Genomic DNA, 24,804 nt, shown 5'->3' with positions numbered 1-24,804 from the left:
CTTCAGCTGTCCAGTGGAGAGTACAGAGAAGATGGAGTCAGACTTTCCTCAGAGGGGAACAGTGAGAGGACAAGAGTCAGACACAAAGTGAAGCATCGGAAATTCCAGTTAGACACGAGGGAAAACACTTTTCCCCATGAGGGTGGTCAGACACTGGAAGAGGCTGCCCAAAGAAGCTGTGGCTCTCCATCCATAGCTCAGCTGGACACAGCCCTCTGCAACCTGGTCCAGCAGAACCAGCTCTGAGCAGGGGCTGGCCCAGATGACCTCCAGAGGTCCTTCCAACTGAATTACCCTGTGCTTCTCTGAAGACTGCCTGCCACTCATTATGGCAATCACCCCGAGAAATATTACACTGTACATTTTATTTATTTTTCCTCCAACATATCTAAGTATAAATCTCCATGCAGGAAACACAAGCTTATGTTACAGCAACAACGTTATTACACGGCACTGGCAACCAGCACCATGTGCAGTCACATTCTATATGGCCATACAGGTTAAGGCTGTTTCTGTTGATCATTGAAAGAAGCAAGAATCTGCAAACCGTTTTCCAGAGAAATGGTTGTCACCACACAGTCACCACATGGGACCAAACAGGTATGGGGGGGCACAGGATATAGCAGTAGCCAGGTTGCATCAGATTGCAAGCAGAAAAGTTTTCTGTTTCATCTTTGATGACAATTCCTCTGTCTTTCTCGGGTTTGGTGCCCTGGGAAAGCTGGATCCCCTGAGAATGCTCCCAGCACCCCAGGTGGGATTCATTTCGGTGAAGCTGGAGTTTTCTGTTCCATCAAGAACCTAAGTAAGGTTTCTAGATTCCCTCTGCAGTCTAAGGTGGGAGAGGCATATTCAGAAGACAACCCAACCCATTCACCTTAGATGCTTCTCTTACAACAACATTCATTTGGCTGACTTTAAATTGTGATAATATGGAATGAGATTAATCATGACCTAGAGGTGCCCACTCCTGCCCCTTGGCCAGGATGCCTTGTAAACCACAAGCTGAGAGGTGAGCATTGCCATTACAGATATTTAAGGTGGTGGGGATTAGCCCCACCCCAAGGGGTGCACAAAAGTAGTTACAGGCCCCACATGAGGGATGCCTTCTCCTGTGGCTCCTTGAGCAGCCAAGATGGCACAGGAGGAGCTTCAGCTACACAGCTGCTCCTTGGCATCCCCAAGGCTCAGTGCAGGGAAGGAAACTGAAGATCTTTCCCAGGCATTTCTTGGGCTTTGGTGTTCTCCAAAGAGGGATTATGTTCTTCCTGAAGGTGGGCTGGCAGGAGCAGAGGGGAGAAAAATTATTCCCTCAAGGTCACCAGCAGCACAGGGGCAGGGCTGGGAAGAGAAAGACATTATCTTTCTCCTGCTCCAGCCTCTAATAGCTGTCAGCTCATGTTCAAATGATGGGGGCTGCAGACATGCCTTTCAGACCTCAGCTTCTGAGATAAGTTCACCTGCAGGCCAGGTGCCTAGATCCTTGTATCAGCACCTGTCTCACAGTCTCTTTCTGAACTTGCTTTAACACTGCTTTCCAGTCCAGCAGCCTTTAGTTCATCCATGCTCTTGCCACTACCAGGTAGTCTTTTGGGGCAAGCAAGGAGATACTGAAACCAAGAAAAAGAGCAGTGTTTGGTGCCAATGCCAAACGGGAGGTCATAGACCTTGGAAATGTCCACCTCTCCCTTGTGGCTGTGCTTCCATGCCAGGAGTCCCCGCTCCTCCTGTGTTCCTGCAACAGCAAAAATGAGACAGTTGTGTTTAAAACAGCAGGTGTTCTGAGCACAGGATGACCTTGTGTGCCTCACAGACACTTCTCAAATACCAGCAGATCCAGCACAACATCTAGATCCCACACACTTAAACCCTTCTAGCCCCAAAGCTCTTTACAAAAAATCACTAATGAGCTCCTAGACAATAGCCACAACAGCTTCCAGATAAGCAGTCTTCTCCACTGCTTTCCATGGGAATCAGGTGCACCAAGACAGGTTTTCACAAGCCATGGGGCATCCAAGAGCTGTTCAAAAAAGAGGTCATACCACGCAAGGAAAGCAAAGCTGGATGTTAACTGCCCAGATACTGGGGAGTGGGGGGATAAGGTTGAGCTAGCAATTCCTAGACAGTCACAGGCATTTACCCTGGCCAAGGAATTGCCAAGTGTCTGTAATTGTTGCAGCAGCTGAGTCCCTCTGGGGAAAGAGAGTGACCACACCTGGAAAGTCTGCCCGAAGGAGCTGAAGATCAAGGGCTACAAGAAAATTAATGAGCCAAAGGAGACTGGCTTTCCAAGAAGCCTGAGATGGTAAAAGAATGTGGTTAATAGAGTGTTCTTCATGCTCTTTTTCTGTAGCAGAGAAGACGGTTTCCTCTCCTATTCTTATGTCATCTCTCCCAAGGCTTGGTGGAAATCGGAGGCTCTTTGCTCTCTGTGAGGGCCAGCTGGAGGTGCTGTGTCCTGTCTTGGGTCACCAGCCTTTCCTGCTGCTTTCCACTGCTGTGGCACCAGTTCAGCCTCATAAGGAGGCATGCACTGGATGCTTCACTTCTTGTAGTTGCCATTCTCTCTCCTTTCAACCAGCAACATGGCTGGAATTTTCCCTAAAAGACATTTTTCCCTAATAAACCTTTTCCTCAGACTATGTTGTTCCTGAAAAATGAGTTAGTTTTTGATAAGGTGCTCTTTTCCAACCAGAGGCCATTTCAGTGATGTCTCCAGTTCCTCTCCCCGCTCCAGGAGTTGAGTCACATGGTGTTTCATGGTTGCTAGCACAACTCTACCCACAGAGCAGTAGTCATGAAGACAAAAAATACTAGGAAACAAGCCCTAGGGCAGGCACAAACTAGGAGCTTAACTCATTTCAGCCAGTCCTACCTGGAATGGTGTTATCCAGGATAAACCCCAGGAGTCCTCCTACAAACATGCCAGTGGTGAGAAGCACCTGGATCACCTGGTCCAGCTGGATGATTCCTAGCACAAAAGCAAAACTTTGGGTAGTGGTACAGAGAGACATGTGTTTGACCAGCAACATAGCCCATGCAAAGAGGCTGCAAGCTGCATGCTTGTTTAAACAGGATTTATAAATCCAAAAGCAGATCTTATGATTTGGCAAGGGAAGGGAGATTGATCTCACTGCCAGTTTTGGGCCTCCAGTTTTATTCTGCGTAATTATTCACTGACCCAGCTGCTGGTGGGCAGGAGCTGACTCATAAGTACAATAAAAGCCTATTAACAGTGTAGAGCACAGGACTGCCCCAGAAAAAGGTGCCTTCTGCTCCAAACATGTTCTGCACCTCCACGCCATAACACCAAGCAGTTCCCTGCAAAAGCACAAGCTTCAGTTCCTGAAGAAATATAGGTATATTTATCATGGGATTTCACCACTAATTAATCAGGTGCGATATTTCTCTGTAGGGGCTACTTGACATGAGCAAAATAGCCCAGTGACATCTGATAGCATCTCATAGACATCTATAGAGTGTGTGAGTTGTGGGTCCAGCTCTTTGAACAGCCCACCCAGCATGCCATATATACCTTAAGAGAGGACGCTACAGGCTTTGTGACAAACACATTAGTCACACGAAACACAATGAAGGCATAACTGTTGGAGGACTGGAAATTAAAGTGAAATTGATGGAATTTAGTAGAGGAGTCTGCTCTTGTGTTTTGGAAGCACAATGTTTTATTGTGTATGAGCATGTAAGCAAGCCTCATTCATTGAGATCTTTATCAGGATTCAGCCCTGGAGTATTCTCCTACCCAAAGCCCCATCCTGAGAACATGTCACAAGGCAGAGCTCTGCAATCCTTAGCCTGGCAGAAATCTGTCGAGGCGCAGTCACTGACCAAGAGCAGAGATTTTCACACCAGAGCTGTGCATCAGAGCAAAGGGCAAGAACAGCCCTCCCAGAAAGAAACAGGCAAAAGTCAAAGCACAGGTTTCGGGCTTTTATGAGGAAAAACTGTATTTTAAAAGGTTTATCTGGATCAGCCTTTGCTTCAGTTTTATGCTACAGAAAATGCTCTGATGTTGTTTCTTACCTGTTTCCAGCAGCGTACTATTTTTGCTCGCCCAGTTGGGAATCGTGAGGCCAGCAAATACAGAAAATCCAAATATAAAGATATTTCTGGAGGAGTTCATATCTGTGTACTGCACAGAGAAAATGCATACATTACATTTGCAATTACCCAAATCTGCGGATTACTGTTCGTGAGACATGCTTGGATGTAAACACTGCACATGGGAGTGGACCTGCACAGCAACGCTGGTGCTGCTGGGGCATTAGAGATCCTGCTGCCCAACCCCAGCAAGTCCTGCCTAGCCAGGGAGCCCTCTGCCATGTAGCCCCTCTGGGTATGTGCCCTCACCTTCACCCAAGGAACTGCCAATGCAAATGTTTGCATTTGCTGCAGTGTGGTTTTGTCTGACTTGGCCTAGTAAGAATCATAGAATAGCCTGAGTTGGAAGGGACCTTTGAAGCTCATCTAGTCCAACTCCCTGCAATGAGCAGGGACATCAACTGGATCAGGTTGCTCAGAGCCCCGTCCAGCCTGGCCTCTAACATTCCCAGGACTGGGGCATCTCCCGCCTCTCTGGGCAACTTGTTCCACTGTTTTACCACACTCGTAAAAAATTTCTTCCTCCTGTCTATCCTGAATCTCCCCACCTTTAGTTTAAAACCATGATCCCTTGTCCTACAACAATAGGCCCTGCTAGAAGGTCCGTCCCCATTTTTCTTATAAGCCCCTTTTAAGTACTGAAATGCCACAATAAGGTCTCCCTGGAGCCTTCTCTTCTCCAGGCTGAACAACCCCAACTCTCTCAGCCTGTCCTCATAGGAGAGGTGTTCCAGCCCTCTGATCATCTTGGTGGCCTCCTCTGAATCCTCTCCAACATAACCTGACTTGAAACCAAAGTCCCCTGTTACCTGCAAATTGGAGACCCCCACTGCCGTGATAACTCCAAACATGACCAGGAACATGCCTCCGATCACAGGGGTGGGTATGCTGGCAAGTATCGCCCCAACTTTCCCAAAGATGCCGCTCAAGAGCATGGCGCAGGCCCCGGCAATGATCACCATTCGACTCCCTACCTGGGGCAAGAGGAAGAAGAGGCAGTCACACACCGACCGGCGTAGAGAGAGGAAGGATGGCAAGCTTTGGCACCCATCTGCCAGGTAGTGGTTGTCCCTCTGGACAAAGCCCTCAATGGCACATTCAGTCGCAGGTTCAGATGCAGCCACTGGTGAGCTGGGATGCTCGCACTCCATGTGAAGCATCAGCATTTGCACACTAGTAAATATTTATCATGAAAGGCACTCTGAGAGCAATCAAGGATCCACACCTATTTACTTGATGTTATCCTCTTTCTTACTGTTGTCAGGACTTTAACAGTTTGCTGTTAAACAAAAAGTTTATTAGTAAATGAGGAGCACAGTAATCTCCACAGGCAACTTTGCTCTCCCTCCAACCTAGAAATGTCTTGGCAGACCCCGGACAATCCTTCCACCAGAGTTTGGATTGCCATCTGAAAATGGTTTTCAACTAGGTGTCCCACACCGATTCCTCCATTCCCTGGAGACCAAGATTTGGGAGAACAGAGCTGACCAGGCTGGCTGCTTCCAACCCAAGCTCTGGGATCTGATACATTCTTTCCATGATCAACAAATGGCTAATAAGAAGTGGGGAAGTCTCTTGATCTGCCCCTATCTCTCATCACCCATCTAAGCTTCAGTAAAGCCATTTACTTCTCATTTTTTTCCCTAGGAAGAGGCAGGGTGGCCTTTTCTTGGTTGAGCACTATAACAAAGACAGGATGAAGTGCCAAGCCATGCCTTTCATTCAGATCTGTAAGAGCATGTGAATAGGAAAGAAAGAGAGTATCTGGCAAACAAAGGGATGAGGGAGACATTTACAGACTATTGAAACTAAAAAGAAAAGCAGCAATATTTATTAGGCTTCAAGATACCAAAACTTGGATAGCTTAAAAAATCATGCTAAGATTTACAATGTTTTTGTCCTAGGCAGGGAGACTCTGTAATCCACTGCAAACATTTTATAATTCCATTAAATATTTTAATCCCTCCCATTAAATATCTGAAGAATGTCTTATTTACAGGAAGGGCTTTTTGTGAAAGCTCTCCACAAAAACACTCCCAGTAACTAGTAGTGTCTCTTTTTAAGTATTTTCTTAAATATATTCCTTTAAAATATTTTGAGTCTTACTTGATTGTGAAAGATAAATGAAAAAGATTCGGTGGGGAGTTTCAAAATAAAATCATGCATTGCCTTCAGGTGGGCTTTTTATATTCCTTGGCTTAAAACCTCAGGACATCATTACTATCAAAATCTAATTTAATAAAAGCCAACAGATCTGTTTGTTCCAGGATTAGAATGAAGTTTCAGATTCTTAATTTGCCAAAATGTCCAATTACCCAGTACATGGAGTTGGCCTTGAAGGCAAATTAACTAATCCACTGATACCACAACAGTGAGCATATACTGCTAAAGCCTCTAGTTTTGAGTTTCAGTTATGTCAGGAAAATAAGAAAATCAGGTCCTTTTTTTAAGGTCAAAGAAACTGCATAGTTTCCTGATATGTATATGGTGACTTTGAGGTCTTTACCTCTCCTTAAAATCCTCCCCTTCTTTTCTTGGAAAGGAGAGCTTAGTTCCGGCATGCTGAGCTTGATCAAGCAGCTTAAACATAGGTGTCTGGTGCCATTTAAGATGCTGCATCTTGACAGCTTCCAGCAGCTTCTCCTTTGCCTTATCTGACAGCCCCTGTGGATATCCGAGATCTCCAAGGATGTTTCTGGTGGTGCTGGACACCTCTGTTTAAGTGGAGGAAACAAGTCCCTTTCATTTCCATTTCTTATATGCATCCCCATCTATCCCAGTCAGAATCTTTACACTGATTTAAGTCTGACTGAAATAAGACTGTATTTTCTGCTCTCTTAAGAGTGAACAAGGTGAGCAGAGGTGGGATCTGAGGGAAACAGCTTTCCTGAGTCAGCAAGGATGCCGTGTCCACCTGAAGGACTTTGCACACTTGGGGAGAACATGTCCTGTGATCTGAAAATTATGAGTCTGGGCACTTCTGCATTATGCTACATCCCATACACATAATGTACACAGCAAACTAAATGTCAGAAAAGAATAGGCTCAGGTGTATGGTCAGTATGCACAAATTTCATAGTGACAATTTACATGTGGTGACAGGCTAAACTGGTCTCCATGCAGACATCCAGACAGCCCTTGCTGCTGGAAGCAGCCACCTCGATCAGACACTAATGCTTCGGTCTGTGAAATATGGTTATTGTGAGTGGGGTTTATAAAATCCAGTGAAACAAGCATTATTACAGAGTGGGAGCCCTAAGTCAAATTCCACATCTGTTTACTGACTCACAGCTCTGCTGACATGACATTGCTTATTTGACAATGATTTAAAAATGTTTTCCAGTTGACTGCTGGATGTACCCATCTCCTGGTTGGAAAGCTTAGTGAAAATCTCAGATATGATTGTCAAGTTTATCTCTGGAAATTTCCTTCCCTTATAAGAGCAATAAGATACTCAAGGGATTCACAAAACTTTATAGAGAGGTAAAAACATAAAACTTTGCCACCACATTTTATAATCCCAAAGAAATAGTCTAAGTTTCATATGATTGCCATTCTTGGGTTATAAAACTTGTGGAATTTGAAGTTCTGTTAAATATTTTCTTTTTTCTCCTCTCCTCTCCTCCTCTCCTCTCCATAAACATATTTAGGAAGACAGAGAAACAGAGAGACAGACAGACAGAGAATCTTTGATAAAGTCAGTCCTCAGGAAGTTTCCAGATTAGCTCAGATGTAACATAGTCTCTTTAGTCTCACCTAAGCCAGGTGCTGTGAGTAACCATAACCTGCACTCATCCCATGTGCAGACCATACGCAATGGAAGAGAGGGACTGACCACCTCTGTTGGGTGCTGCTGAGGTGGTCACCAATGTGCCAGGGCACGTTTTTCCAGCGTGCCTTGCAGGAGATGGGCTAATATCACATCCCAGGTCCAGCACATGCCTATGTGCACCATATCTTTATAAATACACCCCTGGGGGAACCTCCAGGAGGGCCAGGGCACTGCAGCCACCCTGTTGCAGCAAGGCTCACCTTGGTGATGCCTAGGGCCCCCACGTTCTCGCTGTACGACGTGGTGCCATTCCCGGTCCCCCAGGCCCCGGCCAGGAGGCAGCCGATGCCTTCCACTCCGATCCCGCGGCTGATGGCGTGCTTTGGCGGCGGTGGGGCCCCGGCCAGGCGGGCGCAGGCGTAGTAATCTCCCACAGACTCCAGCATGGAGGAGATCACCCCGGCTAAGATGCCAAATATCCCAGCCAGGCTGACGGTCGGCACTCCCCACTGGCCTGCAAGTAAAAAACTCAGTTCAGGTTGGTGGGGCACATTTGCCCTGAATTGTGTTGTGGGGCAGGGACGACAGCAAGAATGCTTGTGGGTGTTTGCCTGAATTTTGGCATTTCACCTCCCCCTGCTAGCCACAAGCAGAGGTGCAAGCCGGAGCAGAGCAGCACAGTGGGATGGGAAAGTGGGGGCCGTGGTACCTGGGTAAGGCAGCCGAAACCAGGGAGCCTGGGACAAAACGTCCCCACGGGCGTCTGTCCGGGCCAGGTGGCCGTAGGCAGTGGGGTCTGCAGGGAGGACGTCAGTCACTGTCAGCACGTAGCAGAGCAGCCAGCTCACGGACAGCCCCAGCAGCACCTGCCCATCACATGCACCAGTGAGGTCCAGTTAGAGGATGGCCAAATCTGGCACGTTTGTGGGGGATAAGGTGTTTCCCTGCCTGACCCTTTCCCCTGCACGTAGGATGGAGGCAGAGGGATGATGGGGGTCCTGGTGGCCCTTTCTCCCTCTTTCCCTTCTGTCCTGGTTTTGTTAAAAACAAGTTTCTCTTTCAGTGAATTTTGCCTGTCAGCTAAAGCCTTCATATTAACTGCATTTTCCTGGAGAACCAGACACATGTTTTGGTAAACCTAGCAATGGAATGCAAACTTATTGATAAGCATGGATGGACATCTTGTGAGAGGGGCGACGAGAAGCAAGAGACCAAGAAACTGACCAACTGTGTATAACATCCCATTCACGTGAATACTTCATATAAAAGTGGGAGATCACGAGGATCTCGTTGGCTTTTCCTTTTTCCCTTCTGCTTATGGCCGACATTAGGAGAGGACCTTGCTAGTCGTCCCTGCGAACTGAGGCCTAGTGAGAGACTGAATCCAGCTCCTATTGGCTGCGGAGTCTAATCCAGGACTTTGGTTGCCGGCTCTGCAGTTGCTGAGACTTTCAAGATTGGTTTTGTATATTTTGTATTATTTTCTCTATTCTTATTAGTAGCATTAGTAAAACATCTTTAATTTTTTCCAACTCTCTTCACTCTGTGCTTCTTTTCCTCCCAATCGCCTCTCCTTAGTGGAAAGGGGGGAGAGGGAGGGGGAAATGGGGGGGGGGGCGGGGAAGAGGGGGTTAACAATACATCTGCCAGGGTTTTATTGTCACCCCGCAATCTTAACCCTCGACACCTTCCCAGATGCAGGACCATGGGGACCTTCTCCCCCTTTACTTCCTCACTGTGCAAGCTGGGCTGGGAAGCACTACCTCAACCAGACACGAGTGGAAAGACCCCAGACATCCCAGGGTAGGTAAGGTCAGTCCCTCCACCACGACCACTGGGTCTCCGGGGACTGCAACGTACCGGGAAGATCTGGAAGAGGTAGACTGGGGAGACGTGGCAACTCTTGCCTCTCTGGTAAGATGGCAGCGGCACAGGGACATCTTTCAGGTACTGAGAGAACAGAACTATGACAGCAATAGTCCTAGGAGGAGGGAAAACCAGACCATGAGACAAAGTGGGTGCTGAGTTGCCCACTCGTCCCCACATTAACTGAAGACCTGCTGCCCAAGGACCCAGAATTCCAGAGGACCCCCAAAACCAGGCTCTCAGCACCAGAGGATGGCTCCCCACTCCGCCATGCCTAGGGTTGAACAAGCTTTCCATCATACTACCAACAGCTCTGCTGCATTTGCAAATTTTTTTTTTAACTTTTGTTTCAAAACCAGCCCCCCAGATGGTACATCACAGTGTATGACACAGTTGCCAGAGCTTAAAAATGACACTTGAATAAAAGAAAAACGTGAAAGGTGAGCAAGGTCCAGGCAGGCTATGTAGGAAACTGTTCCTGAATCTCCGTGTGATTCAGATATACTGGAAATATAGGATTTATTGGTTTAGTGATTTCAGGTTTACCTGTGCTATGCTGTAAGTGGCAAAAAGCTCCTACATGGCACAGAGAAAAGATTTGATTTGGTTGTGCAAGTCCCTGCTTTGAATGAAAAAAATGTGGCTGGACTACGGGGCTGCAGGTAGCGCCCATACAGCCCTCCCAGTCAGCCAAGATGGGGAGATCATGGCCTTCTGGTCTGTGAGGGCTCCTCAGTGGAGGGGTCTTCCAAGGCTCACGTGTGCCCCTGGCAGCACCCAGGGCTCATTCTGGTGGAAGCAACAAAGAGGTGCAGCTTCTCTCCCATCGCTTGTGTAGGACACATCTCCTGCAATGGCAGCACAGCTCGATGCACTCACAGCAAGCCCTGAGTCCATCCGCCTAGAAAGGGCAACCAGATGAAGCTGGAGGCTGTGATATGTGGTGAGAGGGAAGGGACTCAACTGCTGAGCTGGTAGAAGACCTTGGGTACTTTCCTCTTATGTTAACCAGGCCTCTGAAGGGCTCCTCATTTTTTTTTTTTCTAACAAATCTGAATTGTATACATTGAGTGAATTGATCGCAATAAGATTTGGTGAGAAATCGATTGCACTGGCTGAAGTGCAGTGACAGTGCACGGAAAAGTGGTATTTTTCCATGCATGAAACGGTGGTGAGCTATAGGTGCAATATCCATGGGCAGGCAGAATACCAGCAGTACAAAGAAAATGTTAACCTCACCTCTCTGCAAAGACACGTCACGACATGCGACCAAAGGTTATCTATCAATCATGATTCAAAGCACTGAATGACTGGAGACAGAAAGTCTGAGGAGGAACTGGTTTCCATTTTTGGTTTCTAAAGCTACAGAGCCCAGACAGACTGTGTCAGTGCATAGCTTGTGCATTTGCATTAACAAAGGGGCTTGCATCCTTATGAATCACTGCAGAGCCCTCATCTATCTCAGGTAGGTGTCACTGCTGATTATTCAGGTTGCCTGACATATTCCATCAACAAACGCTATTTTCAGCTGCTTATAATTTTGTCTAACTTTACCCATTCAGGATGAAAATTTCCATGGAAAACGTCAGCTTCAGGCCAAATATTTCTTGAAAAATATATCCCAAACCTATTTCAAAGAGTGATGTTCAGGAAATAAACACAGTATATAGTCTGCATTGAGAAGGTCATTTTGCCATGAGCAGTAGCAGGGTCTGCTTATGACCTGGAGCAGAAATGATAGAGATTTAGTAGAACTTGTTCTTTGGAGTGAGGGATATTGATCTTTCTCACAAAAATCTGCTCAACTATGACCAGTCTGTAACAGTGATCATTCATGCCAGGCCCCAAGCAATCAGCAGTAACATCTCAGGCTGTAGCATTTGCAGCTTATAAAGACTGTGAGCTGTCTGAGTCTGTCCAGGCCTTGCCCAGCAATGACCTGCGTATGCACCATTGCTAGGGAGCAAGCAAGCAGCACTAGACCAGTTTCTTGAGGCAACAGTGGGTATCACCCATCATGGGAGCTTTGGGATGTGAAAGGGCTGGACAGCAAGGCTGAGACCATGTGGCTCTTGCCTTCTGCCTTCTCCATCCCCCCTCTCATGCTTTCCCTGATGGCGCCCTGGAAGCATGGAGGCGGCAGCAAAAGAGGACACAAACTCAGACAGCTCAAAGCACAACGATCACGTTGTGGCTAAGGTGTCTGAGTCAGGAAAGAAAGGTCTGGGATTAGCACAGGAAGAGGACAGTACACAAATGAACAGGACAGAATGGGTGACCAGGGCTGAGAACAGGGACATGGTCTGGGACCCCATTAATGGAGCAGTGCAGTTTGGCTAAGAGGTCAAGCAAAGGACTGAGACTAGAAGCCACTAACTGGAGAAAGGAGGCAGAAAACTATGATAGTCCAGACAAGGATATACATTTTGAAGGGAAAATTCAGACTGGCTAAGCAAAGGGTTTCAGACAAATTATCGGAGCTGGAGAACAGGACAAGAAGCCAGAAATGCGGCAGGAGAAACAATGGTGAAAGGCAAGGCAGGGTCTGTGGTCATATGGAGTGCTGGTGGAAGAAACCAGTTAAATGAGGAACTGGAGGTGGAGAAGAAAGGTGGCTTTTGAGGCCTGGGAAGGCAGGTGCAGGGAGGAGAAGAGAACCCAAGAGAGTACGCCCCCACAACAGTACGCTGCCTTCCTGGGGCTGCAATCAAGCCTGGCCCTGAGCCTCCAAAAGCAGCTCCAAAAGCACTAGCAAACTGATGGGACCTCACAGAGAGGATGACAACCTACTCCTGCTGCGTGCTGTCCCAAGCTGAGGTCTGCTTTAGGGAGCTGAAGGTGCCAAAACTGCAGGGGAACCATGCAGTGACATTTCTACTTTTTGAATTCATTTCTGAAATACTGAGGAAATCCTATCACGAACACACTCATACACTCATGCATAAGGGCACGCGCACAAATATCCCTGAAACAGCTCTCAACGCTGCAAAACCACATGTGCAAACATTTCCAGAGCTCCCCAGGCCCTTTGTGGAGAAAACAATTCCTCTTCATCATGTGAAAACAATACATAAAGTAGCAGCTATTTTAACTCAAGGAACACCTAACTCTAAGTGTTTGTCATTTTAGAATTTTTTTTTTAACTTGAATAATGAGTGTGTAAGACAATGTGCATAGACTGTCTCCAGGAACCACACATGAGAAAGACTTGTTTCTCTACTGACCTTTGGATTTTCTCAAAAAATCACATTTTTTTTTTAACTCGTTTTTGGGTTTTGCTTTGTTGCTGAGGGCTCTAACCTCCTGGGGGCAGGAAATTTTGCCACACTACTGTCTTTCACAAGACTGCCTCATGTTAGAGCTCAAAAATAAATCTCCAATGCAGGGGAACCCTGCTACAGACTGCAACACTTGACTTCATATTAGAGGTAGGCAGCTTGTGTACTCTCAGCTTTCCTACAGGGAAGTAAGACTTACTTACATGAATGCTATGCCCCAGTGCTGCCCAGCCTCGTCCCCAGCTGAGTCAAAGAGAGGTAGCGCAACCAAGGTGATGGTGGGGGCAATTGTCAGGGGGCCGATGAACCTCATCAGAAATCCGAGCAGGCCAGAAAATCCAACGAATATTTGAAAGCAGGAAGCTACAATGATAGCTCCTTGCAGCTGAAAAAATGTAGGAAGAGAGCAGAGGTTGGAGGGAGCTCCAGTTGTTGAGCTTTTCCTTAACAAGCCAGTGCAAAACCAGCGTGAGAGCCAAGCTCAGCTTCCAGTGACAGACCAGCACAGAGGCTTCCTACTGACTACAGCAAAGCCTGGCTGAGCCTGTGTGGAGAAGGACCACCAGAGCACCAACAAACCATTTTCCCCCCTTGGCTGATGAATTTAGTCTTCACCAGGGCTAATTTTGTTCCAGTGACCCACTCCTCCCTGTCCTCTTGTGCCACCCAGAAATGCACCAACTTCCCTGCACCCTCCCTTCCTTGTCCCCCTAAATGCAGGGGGAAAGCTCTTGCCCTGAAAATGGGAGCAGAACCATGGTATTCATTCATCCCCAATCTGAGAATGGCTTAGGGCACTTCAGCACACTGGTGGGGCAAACTGGTCATTACAGCTTCTGGTTTTTGTATGGTTTCCCTCTGGGGACACACTTATCACCCTGAACTTTGCTGTGTTTTACAATCACTGCTAAATAGCCAGCAATTACATGCTGAAATGCCATTCATTGCCCACATCAGCTCCAGGCAGGGGACTCAGGGGTGAGGCTGCTCTCTTCATGGTGATAAACCCGGGCTGGGTCCTCTGCATTCCTCAGCACCTTCCCTCCTCTGGCTCCAAAGGGAAGAGAAAGACGGGGCGGGCGGGGGGGGGGGGGGGGTGTGCTGGGGTGAAGCACCCAGCCTAAAAGAAGGCAGTAGTGCCCTTGCAATAGATTTACGTGTACTAGTGGGGAGCACAGCTTGTGCTGCACAGCAAATCCTTTGTGAGCTCATGCTTCCAAAGAGCTTTGCAAGGCACCCCTGTATATGTACTGACAGAAGCAAATTTAGCCGCTTACTCTGATAAGGCAATAGATGTAGGACAAGGCAGTGAAATCCCTGACCTTTCCTCCTCTCTTTTGACTACTTAAGAATGCACTTCTTCTTAATATTTACAGTCCTTGCATTTCTTTACACTAGGTTTCCTGTGCTTGGGTCCTATACAGGGTCCTTTCCTTGGAGACATCTTCCTTCCTTCCTCAAAGCTAACCATGCTTCATGGAGAAGGGATCTGGCTGGACCAGTGCAGACTTTGCAGGGACCATAAATCACCCAAGGACTGCATGTCCCCTGTTCAGCAGCAAAGAACCTGCTTTTCTGCCAGAGACTAGATGCTTAGGAAACTGCAACAGGGTGAGGGCCAAGGTCCATTGGGAACGGTGGGTTCTCCAGCACTGATGGCCCTGCCATGGTCAGGTACTTTTCTAAAAGCAAACAGCCCTGATACAGAGCAGGTAGCACCAAAAATGTAATATACCTCTCGCATCCGTGTCTGCCAGACTTCAATGAACTCTGGTGAAGAGGCATTCACCAGGGTGGCATTCTGTGTCCAGGCAGGGCATTTCCACTTGGGGAGAGACAGCATCGCCAGGGTGGGGGTCAGGAATGCAAAAGTCCCTCCTTGAATAATAGGCAACCTGGAAGAAGAGCAGAGGGAAAAGATAAGTGAGAATGCTAGAAACACAGCTCCATAGGAGTGAGAGAAAAGAAAGTGAAATAAATTTGAAATTCAGCCTGCCCTTGGCAGTATCTTTTGAAATGTTCTGGCAGGTCTCCCTCACTGACTGCAGGTTGGAATTGCTGCCCATTGCACTCAAGAGCTACAACCTGGGGGGAAGAGCTCAGGTTCAAAGATAGGCAATGGAGAGGCTCATGGATGCTGGATTCAAACTCTGCTACCCCATGTTAAGGAAGAAGGAGTCTTCCTAAGGTGTGATGAGACCACAGAGCTGCACATAGTAAAACAACAACCAAAGGGAAAAGCTGGAGGAGGGAAGACCAAGGAAGAAAGCCCAATTCTTACCCATATCCAGTTTCCTGCTCTGTCCCCTTCAGCTCTCTCTGTTTTCTTCATGACCTGCTCATGAACTCAAGGACATGCACTGGCTACTCCCCACATCACAACCATCCTCAGACCAAGGTCAATGGAAAATGTGACTTGTCTTTTAGTACAGTTGTTTGAAGCTAATGACTCTGCCCTGTTTCTACTAACACTGGAAAGGAGACCTATGTGAACAGGTCTGAGCACACTGGCTGGGTGAGACCTTGTCTCTCTCCCCACACCGTGTATCTCCTGGCTTAGACACACTCTCACTCTGGAGACCCCTCAGGCTAGCAAGGAGCTCAAACCTCCAGAGACGCTCAGCACTGGCTTCGTACCGAGCTTTGTGCAATGGAGCTGGTTCTCCTGTGAGCTATACCAGCCTCTTCTCCTTATGCCCATGGAGAAAGGGAGACAGAGACCTAAAAGGCCTGAGTGACTCTTCAAAGCCCTATGGGCATTAAGTTCCCACTGCAGTGCGAGTTGTTTTGGCCATTCCTCCAGCATGCCTGAAAAACCCAAAGCTGCCCAAGGGTGCAGGTTGGCACAGCAGCTCTGAACAAGCCAAGGGAAACCTCTGGGGTGCCCAGGCTTCCTGTGTTGAGAGATCACCCATGCAAGCATCCCCTAAAGCAACCACTCCTTGTGTCAGGAGCTGTCATGGATCTGCTCAGAAAAGCAGCAGGGCAGCAAGCTGGGTCAGTGCTTCCGCAGGGCACGGATTTCCCTGAAACGGGCATTTCCACCATCCCCTGGAAAGCACAGGAAAATAAAGAGACAGCAGAGCTGTAGTAGCACCGTGTCTCTGCCACCTAAAACAAATATTTATATCACTGCAATGACTCATACCATGCATAATCAAAGCACTCTCAAAGCTTTGCCAGTAAGTTATATTTGAATATCAGTCATCCATGGAGTCACTCATTTATGGCATTCAGCCAAATTTCTTGCAGCCTTCAAAGGATTTTGCTGGGCAAAGCAGAAAACAAACAAAAAGAAACACAGAAGGCCCAGTGCCACCACTGTTGAATTAACAATAGATTTATAGCTCCTGCTGTGTTGGCCCTCAAGCTGCTTCACAGCCGGTGGCTGGCATGAGTGGGCCCAGGGCAAAGTGGAGTGCAGAGATGACGCATACAGGGTATGCTGAGCTCTTTCCAAGGAAAGCAGCAGGTTTAAACAAGGAGAAGTTAAACTCTGATCATCACTACATGATGTCCAAGCATCTGCTAAGTGGGGCTCACCATAATGGCAAGCGACCTGTGTCTCCCCTCAGGAGCCTCTTGGATAGTCTGTCTGGTGACCGTCTGGGACCTGTCATTGCTTTTTCATGCTGGGTAACACAACAGAGCTGCAGGTTGCAGTGGTCTGGGCTTTCCCCTTGGCTACTGCTTCTGAATCGCACTCACTCTGGGTGGGAACCTTCCTATCTCCTGGCCTGTTCCCATCCATTTGTTCATGTACCAACCTCATATTTTAGCTGAAATGGTTTCTCTCTGCTTGATACCTCCCATATCTCTCCCAGACTAGTTGCAGACTGCAGCCATGCCCCTCTAGCTGCTGCTTTTCCAGGCTAACTAGGCCAGCCTCTGTGAGATGAATGGTCTTTCTTCCTCATGCCACATTAACAGATAGTCTCCATTCCTCTTCCCCTCTGAATTAGTCTTTCTTAAATACAGACTGTGAACTATGCACAGCACTTAGCCAAGGGCTCCTTGGGGCCTTGGAGAGTGGCGCGGATGTTTTCCAGGAAAATGCATCCCCTCCAACTCATTATTTACCATTTTTCTGTCTTTTGGGGACTCATGGTTATCAACTACTATAGCATTTGAGGAAACAGTACAAGGAGAAAAAAAAATCATCTGCTTCCAAATGTCTCATCAGGCTTGGTTTGCCTACGGCCACACTTTAAGCTGAGTCCCACCTTTCTGGCAGGAATGTGCTTACGCATTAATGTTGGAGCCAGCAACATGGCAATTACATCCTCAGCACAGCAAAAGCCATTCAAGCTTATCCTACAGGAACAACTCCTCACAGCTTAATTTGTTGTGTTGTTCCTCATTTAGCTATTCAGCCATGGGAAAGGCTCCCTGCTACTCTTTTGTCCTCAGCTAACAGTGTCCTCAGCGAACATAAGGGCTCTTGGGTATTCATCAAGGCGTTTGGGGAGTGTCTGGGAGGGCTCCAGCCTGAATCACACCAGCAGGCACAGTCGTACACCCCAGCCTGAATTTAACCAAACTGAGAAGAACCAGATTATCTTTTTTTTTATTTTTTTTCTTTTTTTTTGTGACCAGGGTGTCCCCTCTCCCCTACTAATCCTGTAGAAATGCAGGAGAATAGGAGCAGCTTTCAGGGAGATATCTGCCTACAGCCACTTCTTAAGACAGAGAGAGATGGAAAAGTTGTACTGGGAGAAGAAACAGGAGCAGTAAAAACATTCTGTGGAGCTGGTAGTTGACAGTGATTTGATGGCAGAAGACTTCTAAGCAGGTGCCTCAGATTTGGAAGCCAAAGAATGTGTGATTTTATCCTTTGAAGTAAGAAACACAGGTTCCCACCATATTAGAGGAAAAAAAAAAAAGAAGCCTGTGGAAAGAGAGAGGCAGTCCAGAGTTATGACAAGGGAAATAAAAGAAATTGTGGAAGGCTAGCAGAGATACAGGATCTTTGTGGCGAGAGTGCTTGCAGTCATGTCTCTTATTAAACACTTCATTTTCTGGGTAGTGAATGGCAACTCGATGCTCATCTCCTCATCACTGGCTATTCAACAGCTCAGCGGCAAAGCGCATTTACCTTCAGACTGTGCCTTGAATCCCTGAGCATGGGAAGTGGTACTGCTTAATGGGGTAAGTTGCAGAGCTCCTCTCTGAGTCCCTAAGGGGTGGCAGATGGGTTCCAATTTCTCCCACTTATCCCCTGCCCCAGAGCTTCATACAGGCTCTGTGCTCCCTCAATCCTGGGCCCAGATCAGAAGGGCCCTGCCTCAGCTGGGAGGATTCCTGGGATAAGGAGCAAGCAGAAACTGCTCACTCCACGTTTCAATGGTTTATTATTTTGTAGGACAGATTTCTTATAAGCCCAAAAAAAGGTGCATCAAGTACCAGGAGACCAGGAAGTCAGAACAGTGAGGTAGCCTTGCAAAGCTATCACATACAGCGATTTCAGGATGCTTTGGCATGCGCCTTCATTGCCCAAGGGTAGCAAATGACCCTTACTGATATGTAAACTCTACAACAGACTGGTGGCCGATCACATAGTAATTTCATTTACAAACTTTGTCACATGTCCCATTTCTTGCATTTTGCATACCTGACTCCAAAGAGGACTTGCAGCAGGGTACAAATTCCTGAGACAAAGAAGATGGTGCTGATCAGGTGGCTCTGGGTGAGGAGGTCATGCTGGAGGCAAAGCTCTTTGGAGAGGATCAGCGGGATGGCTATGAGACCTCCCATGGCTGTCAGGAAATGCTAGGAGCCACAGAGAAAGACTGGGTGAAGAAGGACACAAAACCAGCTGTATATTATTCCCATGTTGTTGAGGAAAACCTAAAAGTAACTCACAGATTTGTGTTTGGGTGTTACTAGTATTACCCATTCAATTTTGTGGCAACTTAATGCTGCTAGGGGCTGTTCCAAAGCACCTACAAGAACTGCAATGCATACCCATAAACTTCTCCCACTTTCCATGCCCAAAGACCTTTTGTAGTGCTCTGAACTCCCCAGAGCAGTCAGAAGCAGACAGTTTATCCCCAAGGATAAACATCCCAAGGTAAGGGGAGAGAGCAATCAAGCAAAGTGAATGCAAATGTTTCAGTCCATCTCATTTGCATCACAAAGGATAACATAAAAAACTGGTGAATTGAAGCTACCCATTCTTTGCTATCAGTAGTTTTCTCATACAGTGTGATTATGGACAACCATAAAAATGGGATAAATCAGGCATTGCATTTTTCTGAAGAGTCACTACAATGACCTTCACTTACTTAACTACTAAATGTGAAAATATTTTTTCAAATTTATTTTTACTTCAAATATTAACCTTCATCATGGTGAACAATGGGCAAGGCAAGGTTGTTTCAGTCAGTCTCACTTCCCAGTTCTCATCTCAGAGCACAGGACAGCAGGGATGGAAGCGGTGGCACTCAGACACTCACTGTGCTCATTAGAAGCAAGTTTGATTAAAATTATGATGCAGATGTGTTCAGAAAATCTTATCATAATACTCTCCACATCTAAGATAACTGTTTAAGGAAACAAAGTACAAAATGTCCACCGAGCTCCAAGGACAGCCCATCATTACCTTCATCACTCTGAGGTCTCCTTTCCCTGATGCCACATATCCAGCATGGCATTGGTGGCACCGGGTCATTTAACACACCTTGGCATGGACACCAGCCAAAGCAGCATGGGCCCTTCTGCTTACTTTTTATTGCCGTGGGGAGAACAGAAGAATGGCTTCTGCCATTCAGAAGCCCTTAGACATTTGGCTATCTTCAGTCCTGGTATCCAACCTGTTCTTAATAATTATTTGGCCCCAGGACTCTTCCTTCCCATTTTCCCTTCAAGGGGTGCAGTGTAGCTGTGGGCACGAGGATGACAGCCGATGCTCAGGAGGCGATCGGAAGGACCTGAGTTTACAGAGATCCAGCCCACAGTTCCATTCACACCTAGTGAAGGTGAAGCACCCCCAAATTCAGGTTTAACCAGCTAAACAGCCATGAAACGTCCACCCATCCCCAGCCTCCACCTGCTCCCCCATCACACCTGAATGCCCAGCAGGATGCACAGGTACCAGGGGGGCACATCTGTGACAGTGTAGGCAAGCTTGCTGCTGCCATGGCCCATGCCCCCACCTTCCTTGGGGCCCTGGGCAGCACAGTCCACCGAGGAGCAGTGGTGGCTCCCATCTTCACCCTGGTAAACAGGAGAGACCCTTCATTAGCCACAGCCCAGCTCTGCAGGCAGCCAGCAGACACCTCTCTTACAGCTGTGCTCCACGTCTTACAGGAATAACTCGCATGTGGCTTTCAGCAAGGGCAGGATAAAAAAGAAAAGCAAGCGTGGAAATTAAAACAGAGGTTAAAACACCTACAGAAATTTTTTATATGCACATGTATGTCTAGACCAGAAGAAACATTTGAGGGTGTCTTAACTTCAAAGGGACATCTGGAAAAAGTGCATTAGTATCATTAATGTCTAGCTAAGCATGGAGAAACTGTGACTAAAAGCAAGAAATTGTTAACTGGTTAAATGGGTTAACTGGTGAAAACTGCACTGTTCCCTGGTCTCTGTCCCTCCCGGCTGTCCCACCCAAAAAGCACTCTTGATAAAATATGCTAAACCAACTTGGCCGCTACTAATTACAGAGTAGAAGCATGTTTTATATTTCATTTTCTTAAATCTTCTCTTTCCAGCCTCCTTACACTCACCCTTACAAATGTTCCACCTCAATAAACACACCTGCCCTTTATCTTATGAGAAAACCTTGCTCCTAGGGAGGAAATGGGTGAAACACAGGGACACCAGTAGATAAGGAGTCTTGGCATGCATATCAAAGGAGCCGACGCAAAGCAGGGGTATGGGGTGCTCTCCCAGCTCCCCTTGCCTGCTGTGGGGACTGGCACCCCGAGGTATGACCCAGGGTGAGGGCAGCACTGGGGACCAGAAGACAGCCTGGGGATCTGGGGGCTCAGGAAGGTGATGGGGTCTGAAATAGCTCCCCAGGAAGGCTACGATCTCCTTCCAGGAAGACAGAAGCCTCAGGCCTCACCAGGGAGCTGTACACCTTGCAGACCTTCTTTATACAAAGATGCGTTTTGCCAAGGAAAGCAAAATATTGTTTTGCTTCAGTTGCCACAGTTTTTAAGCTAAGTTGTTCCTTCCTTCTTCCATCCCACCCTGACCTCTGACTACATATGTGCACACACACACACACATGCACACACACAGCACCTTGTACACACACACACACACGGGGTAGAGGGAGGTTGCCTGAGAAGCCACAACATCCCAAACCATTTGGATTTGGCCCTTCTCCAGCCAGCGAGTCCTCACCACGCTGGCAGCAGGGAGCTTTTCTGGGCTGGGATGCCCTGGTCCCTCAGGCAGGGACAGAAACCTGCTGTCAGGAGATGATCAACCAGTTTGTCAGCACCAAATTATGATTTATTTATTTATTTATTTATTCTCCAGGTCCTGCTGAAACCTGAAGACTCTGAAATGCCCAGCAAAGAGAGGTGGCTACAGTAACACTCCAAGCCTACCTACTGATGGAGGCAAACAGCTAGTGCTTCAGTCAGGGAATAGGGATGTAAAATTAATGTTACATTCAGCTGTAAATTTTGCAGGTGTGGCAGATGAATCCTGAAGGACTTCATCATTTGCCTGAAACTTCCAGGTTTCCATTCTTGGAGCTGAGTCTTCAAAGTCCCATTTTAGATCACACTGTTGAAAATGTGCTATGTAATACCTTTTAAACACGGTGTATTGATCCAGCATAGGCAGGCTGGGAGCATTACAGATACTTGAAAATAGATAGGTGAAAGCAGAGTTAATTCAAACTGAACTCAAGCATGAACTTCAAGAGCAAAAGGTATTCCCAAGTAATTCCCTGTGGAGACATTTTCATTTCAGAACAAGACAGCCTGAGCCTTGGATTAACAAATGTACAGCAAGATATTTAGGACTGCTCATGCATGGAGTTATTTGGGGACAGCTACTCCTAAATAACACCACGGGTAGATGAATCCTAAGACAGGAGGACAGCAGTAAGCTCCTTTCCTTGTATTGCAACTTTTCCTGTGTATATTCCAGCGAAGCAGAGCCTGTGCCAGTAACAGCCCCGCATGACCATCACATGAATGCCTGATCCTCCCCAAGAGCTGGAGGGGAATGAGCAGGGTTCGGTGGGAAGAAGGATGGAGTGGAGATGACAGGATGACAAAGGACCAGAGTCAGTGGGCTCAAAATGAAACACAAGAGGTCCTGTCTTAACATCAGGAAACACTTTCTCACTGTGAAGGTAGCCAAGTAGAGAATGGGTTGTCCCAGGAGGTTGTGGAGTCTCTGTTCTTAGAGATATTAAAAAACTGTCTAGATACAGTCCTGGACAACTGGCTTTAGGTCACTCTGCTTGAGTAGGGGGGTTGGACAAGTTGACCTCCCTTCCAACCTCAGCCAGTCTGTGACACTGAGATTCAGGCAGAAGGACAAGGCAGGAGCAGTCCAGAGTGGAAGCGAGGAACCACTGCTGGTGGTTCTCAGTCCAGCTGCTCCCACGAAGCCAGGGAACCAGGGCACCCTCCTTGTGCCTCAGCCTCCAGACAAAGAATCAGAGGCCTCAACAGCATCTTCAATAAGCGCATCAGGAAGGTGGTCAGAAATTGAGCTGCTTAAACCAGAGGTAAAAGACCTCTGTCTTCTACCTTCTTTGGTGTGATTCAAACCAGAAGTCACAAGCCTTATGGCAGAACAGGCAGAAATAGAGACCACTAATAACAGCCAAAGAAAACCTCTGCATTGCTCAGAACACCTCCATAGGGCTCTGCCAGCACCCCCACTGCTCTCAGCAAGCTCATCAAGTTATCTGGGAAACAGGTGACCTGGACACCAGAAGGTTAAATCCTACCTCCAAGCCCCCCCGGGCAGGTTGTCTGTACTGTGGTGCAAAGACCCCACTCTCACACCTGCTGTCAGAAGGTAAGTGGCTCTTTTGGTTTCTAATGGAGGTGACCCTGTGCCCCAGGGTGTTGCTCTGTGGCCCACCCCTGAATTGACACATCATTTACAGCTTTTACCACCCTGTTGTAACCCTACAGGGTGCCCTCCCCCGCTGACACCTAAATCCCTTTTTCTTCCACCTCTCTGCCAGTTCACCCTGCTAGAAATAGATCCAGAAGACAAACAAACACTCTTCACTAGGCTAAATTTCTATTGTAATTTTACTAATTAATACATCAAATGCTCTGCCCAGGGACATAGACACAAGGAACCGCAAGCTCATCTACTTTTCAGTGCAGATACGCTTGTGCTGCCATTCATCTACACTATCATTTTAGAAATAATGGGGCTAAAAAAGAAGAGAAAGGGTGCCAGCGACTAAAAAGGACACCGAGTCTGCAGCAGCAGCAGGCTGTAGTGAGGGAACCATTCCTCGGATTCCTGTTGATAAAGGAGCCGAGACAGATGTTTACCACACACCAGCATCCTTGCAGACAGTCTGAGCCCCCTGGTTTTCCCTTCTCCTCCTTCCGCAGGGCTCACACCCATTTATGCAAGAATTACCCTTCAGAGACTCACCACGAAGCTGGGGTTATCTAACCCGTTGAGCTCTTTGTCTGAGGAGAGGGTCATGTCTTCCACTTGCCTTCACCGACTGCCTTGAAAAAATAAAGTAGGAAAAGGAAGGAAAGGCTCACAAATAGCCACTTCTCCCACTTCAACACAGCCCTAAAAAAACAGGGTGAGAAGACGCAAAAGCTGGTATTTGGGAGACAACCAGCACTCAGTCCTGGCTATTCATGTGAGTCGTATCACAGCAGCATTTCCTTTCCCTTGGCTTATGTAAGGGACTCCTTTTCTCCAGCTGATTAGAGGATCGGCATTCAAACCAAACTGGAAGGCAGCCCTTCCCTGGGCTGAGTGAATCAGTAACTGATGGCAGAAAAATCTTCCTCCGTAGGTAAGAGCGTGAGAGGGTATCAGAGAGGCGAGATATTTCCCTGTTTTCCTGGCACAGCCTTGAAACCTGTTGCTTCATTATTGATTCAACAGCAACTTGCATTTTCCGTGTGGGTTGGGCCTGTTCGAAGAGCTTTGTGCTGTCCTTTAGAAAATCCAGTTCCTAGATGGTTTCACATTTTTCTCATGTAGACTGCTGCGTACTTTGGCTTAGGTACAAATGTCATCCTCGTATATGATAATCCTATTACAACGTGAAAAGAACGAGGATTTTACTGGGAACCTATTTAAGGTGGCAACCAATAATCAAGCCATCAGAACATGACACCAGGGAGGCATGAAAGACATAAGATTTAAAAAGGACTACTTCAGGTCATCTGATTATGTAAATTCAATGAATGGTGATCATCAGATGGCACAAAGCACAGTTACCCCTCTCTTAATAAGTAGAAATGGTTTTGATGCTCTATCAAGCTGTTCTAGCCACCCCACCCTAGCCCTCCTCATATTAAATTTCCATTTAATTTAATGGATTCCTGAGGCAGTGAACTTCCCAGATGAGCTGCAAAGGGCTATCACCTACACACAGTGATCACCCATTGGGAACATCTCCTGGTTTCCAGGCAGGAAGCAGACTAAGAGACATAAACTCTGGTCCCTATTTCTCCTGTAGAAATTTGATGTTCTCAGACCTTCTCTTCAGACCAGAACGGCATTACAGGGTGAGACAACTTCATCCTAAACACCATCAGTGAAGCTATGAGCTGCCAGACAGCCAGATCTTAAGGT

General features: G+C 47.2%; 1 protein-coding gene across 2 annotated transcripts; it reads right to left on the bottom strand.

Annotated features, from left to right (window-relative positions):
* Window positions 1-350: 350 nt before the first annotated feature.
* LOC102090564 (solute carrier family 23 member 1) lies at window positions 351-24,339 on the bottom strand. Of its 2 annotated transcripts, XM_005499751.3 has the most exons (12): window positions 23,635-24,339; window positions 20,101-20,250; window positions 18,647-18,804; window positions 14,771-14,930; window positions 13,239-13,420; window positions 9,752-9,872; window positions 8,601-8,757; window positions 8,152-8,405; window positions 4,929-5,093; window positions 4,042-4,150; window positions 2,876-2,971; window positions 351-1,735 (listed from the first exon to the last, which is right to left on the bottom strand). In XM_005499751.3, exons 1-12 carry the CDS (start codon window positions 23,686-23,688, stop codon window positions 1,476-1,478), a joined length of 1,866 nt encoding a protein of 621 aa, XP_005499808.1. In that variant the 5' UTR covers window positions 23,689-24,339; the 3' UTR covers window positions 351-1,475. The 2 variants fall into 2 exon arrangements, with proteins under 2 accessions (XP_005499808.1, XP_021139512.1); XM_021283837.2 differs by lacking the exon at window positions 23,635-24,339 and having other exon boundaries at window positions 18,647-18,824; window positions 20,101-20,240.
* Between the last annotated feature and the right edge of the window lie 465 nt (window positions 24,340-24,804).

Source organism: Columba livia, chromosome 1 (assembly GCF_036013475.1).
Source record: "Columba livia isolate bColLiv1 breed racing homer chromosome 1, bColLiv1.pat.W.v2, whole genome shotgun sequence".
Classification (NCBI taxonomy): domain Eukaryota; kingdom Metazoa; phylum Chordata; class Aves; order Columbiformes; family Columbidae; genus Columba; species Columba livia.
The sequence above is the reverse complement of the archived record's forward strand: the minus strand, read 5'-3'. Positions and strand labels throughout refer to the sequence as shown.

Excerpts from the sequence above, each read along its gene's own strand:
- LOC102090564 (XM_005499751.3), bottom strand. The coding sequence starts at position 23,688 with ATGACCCTCTCCTCAGACAAAGAGCTCAACGGGTTAGATAACCCCAGC. Across the intron at positions 18,805-20,100 it reads GCATCCTGCTGGGCATTCAG|CATTTCCTGACAGCCATGGG; the intron begins GTGTGATGGGGG and ends TGTGGCTCCTAG. Across the intron at positions 8,406-8,600 it reads GTTTCGGCTGCCTTACCCAG|GCCAGTGGGGAGTGCCGACC; the intron begins GTACCACGGCCC and ends TTTTACTTGCAG.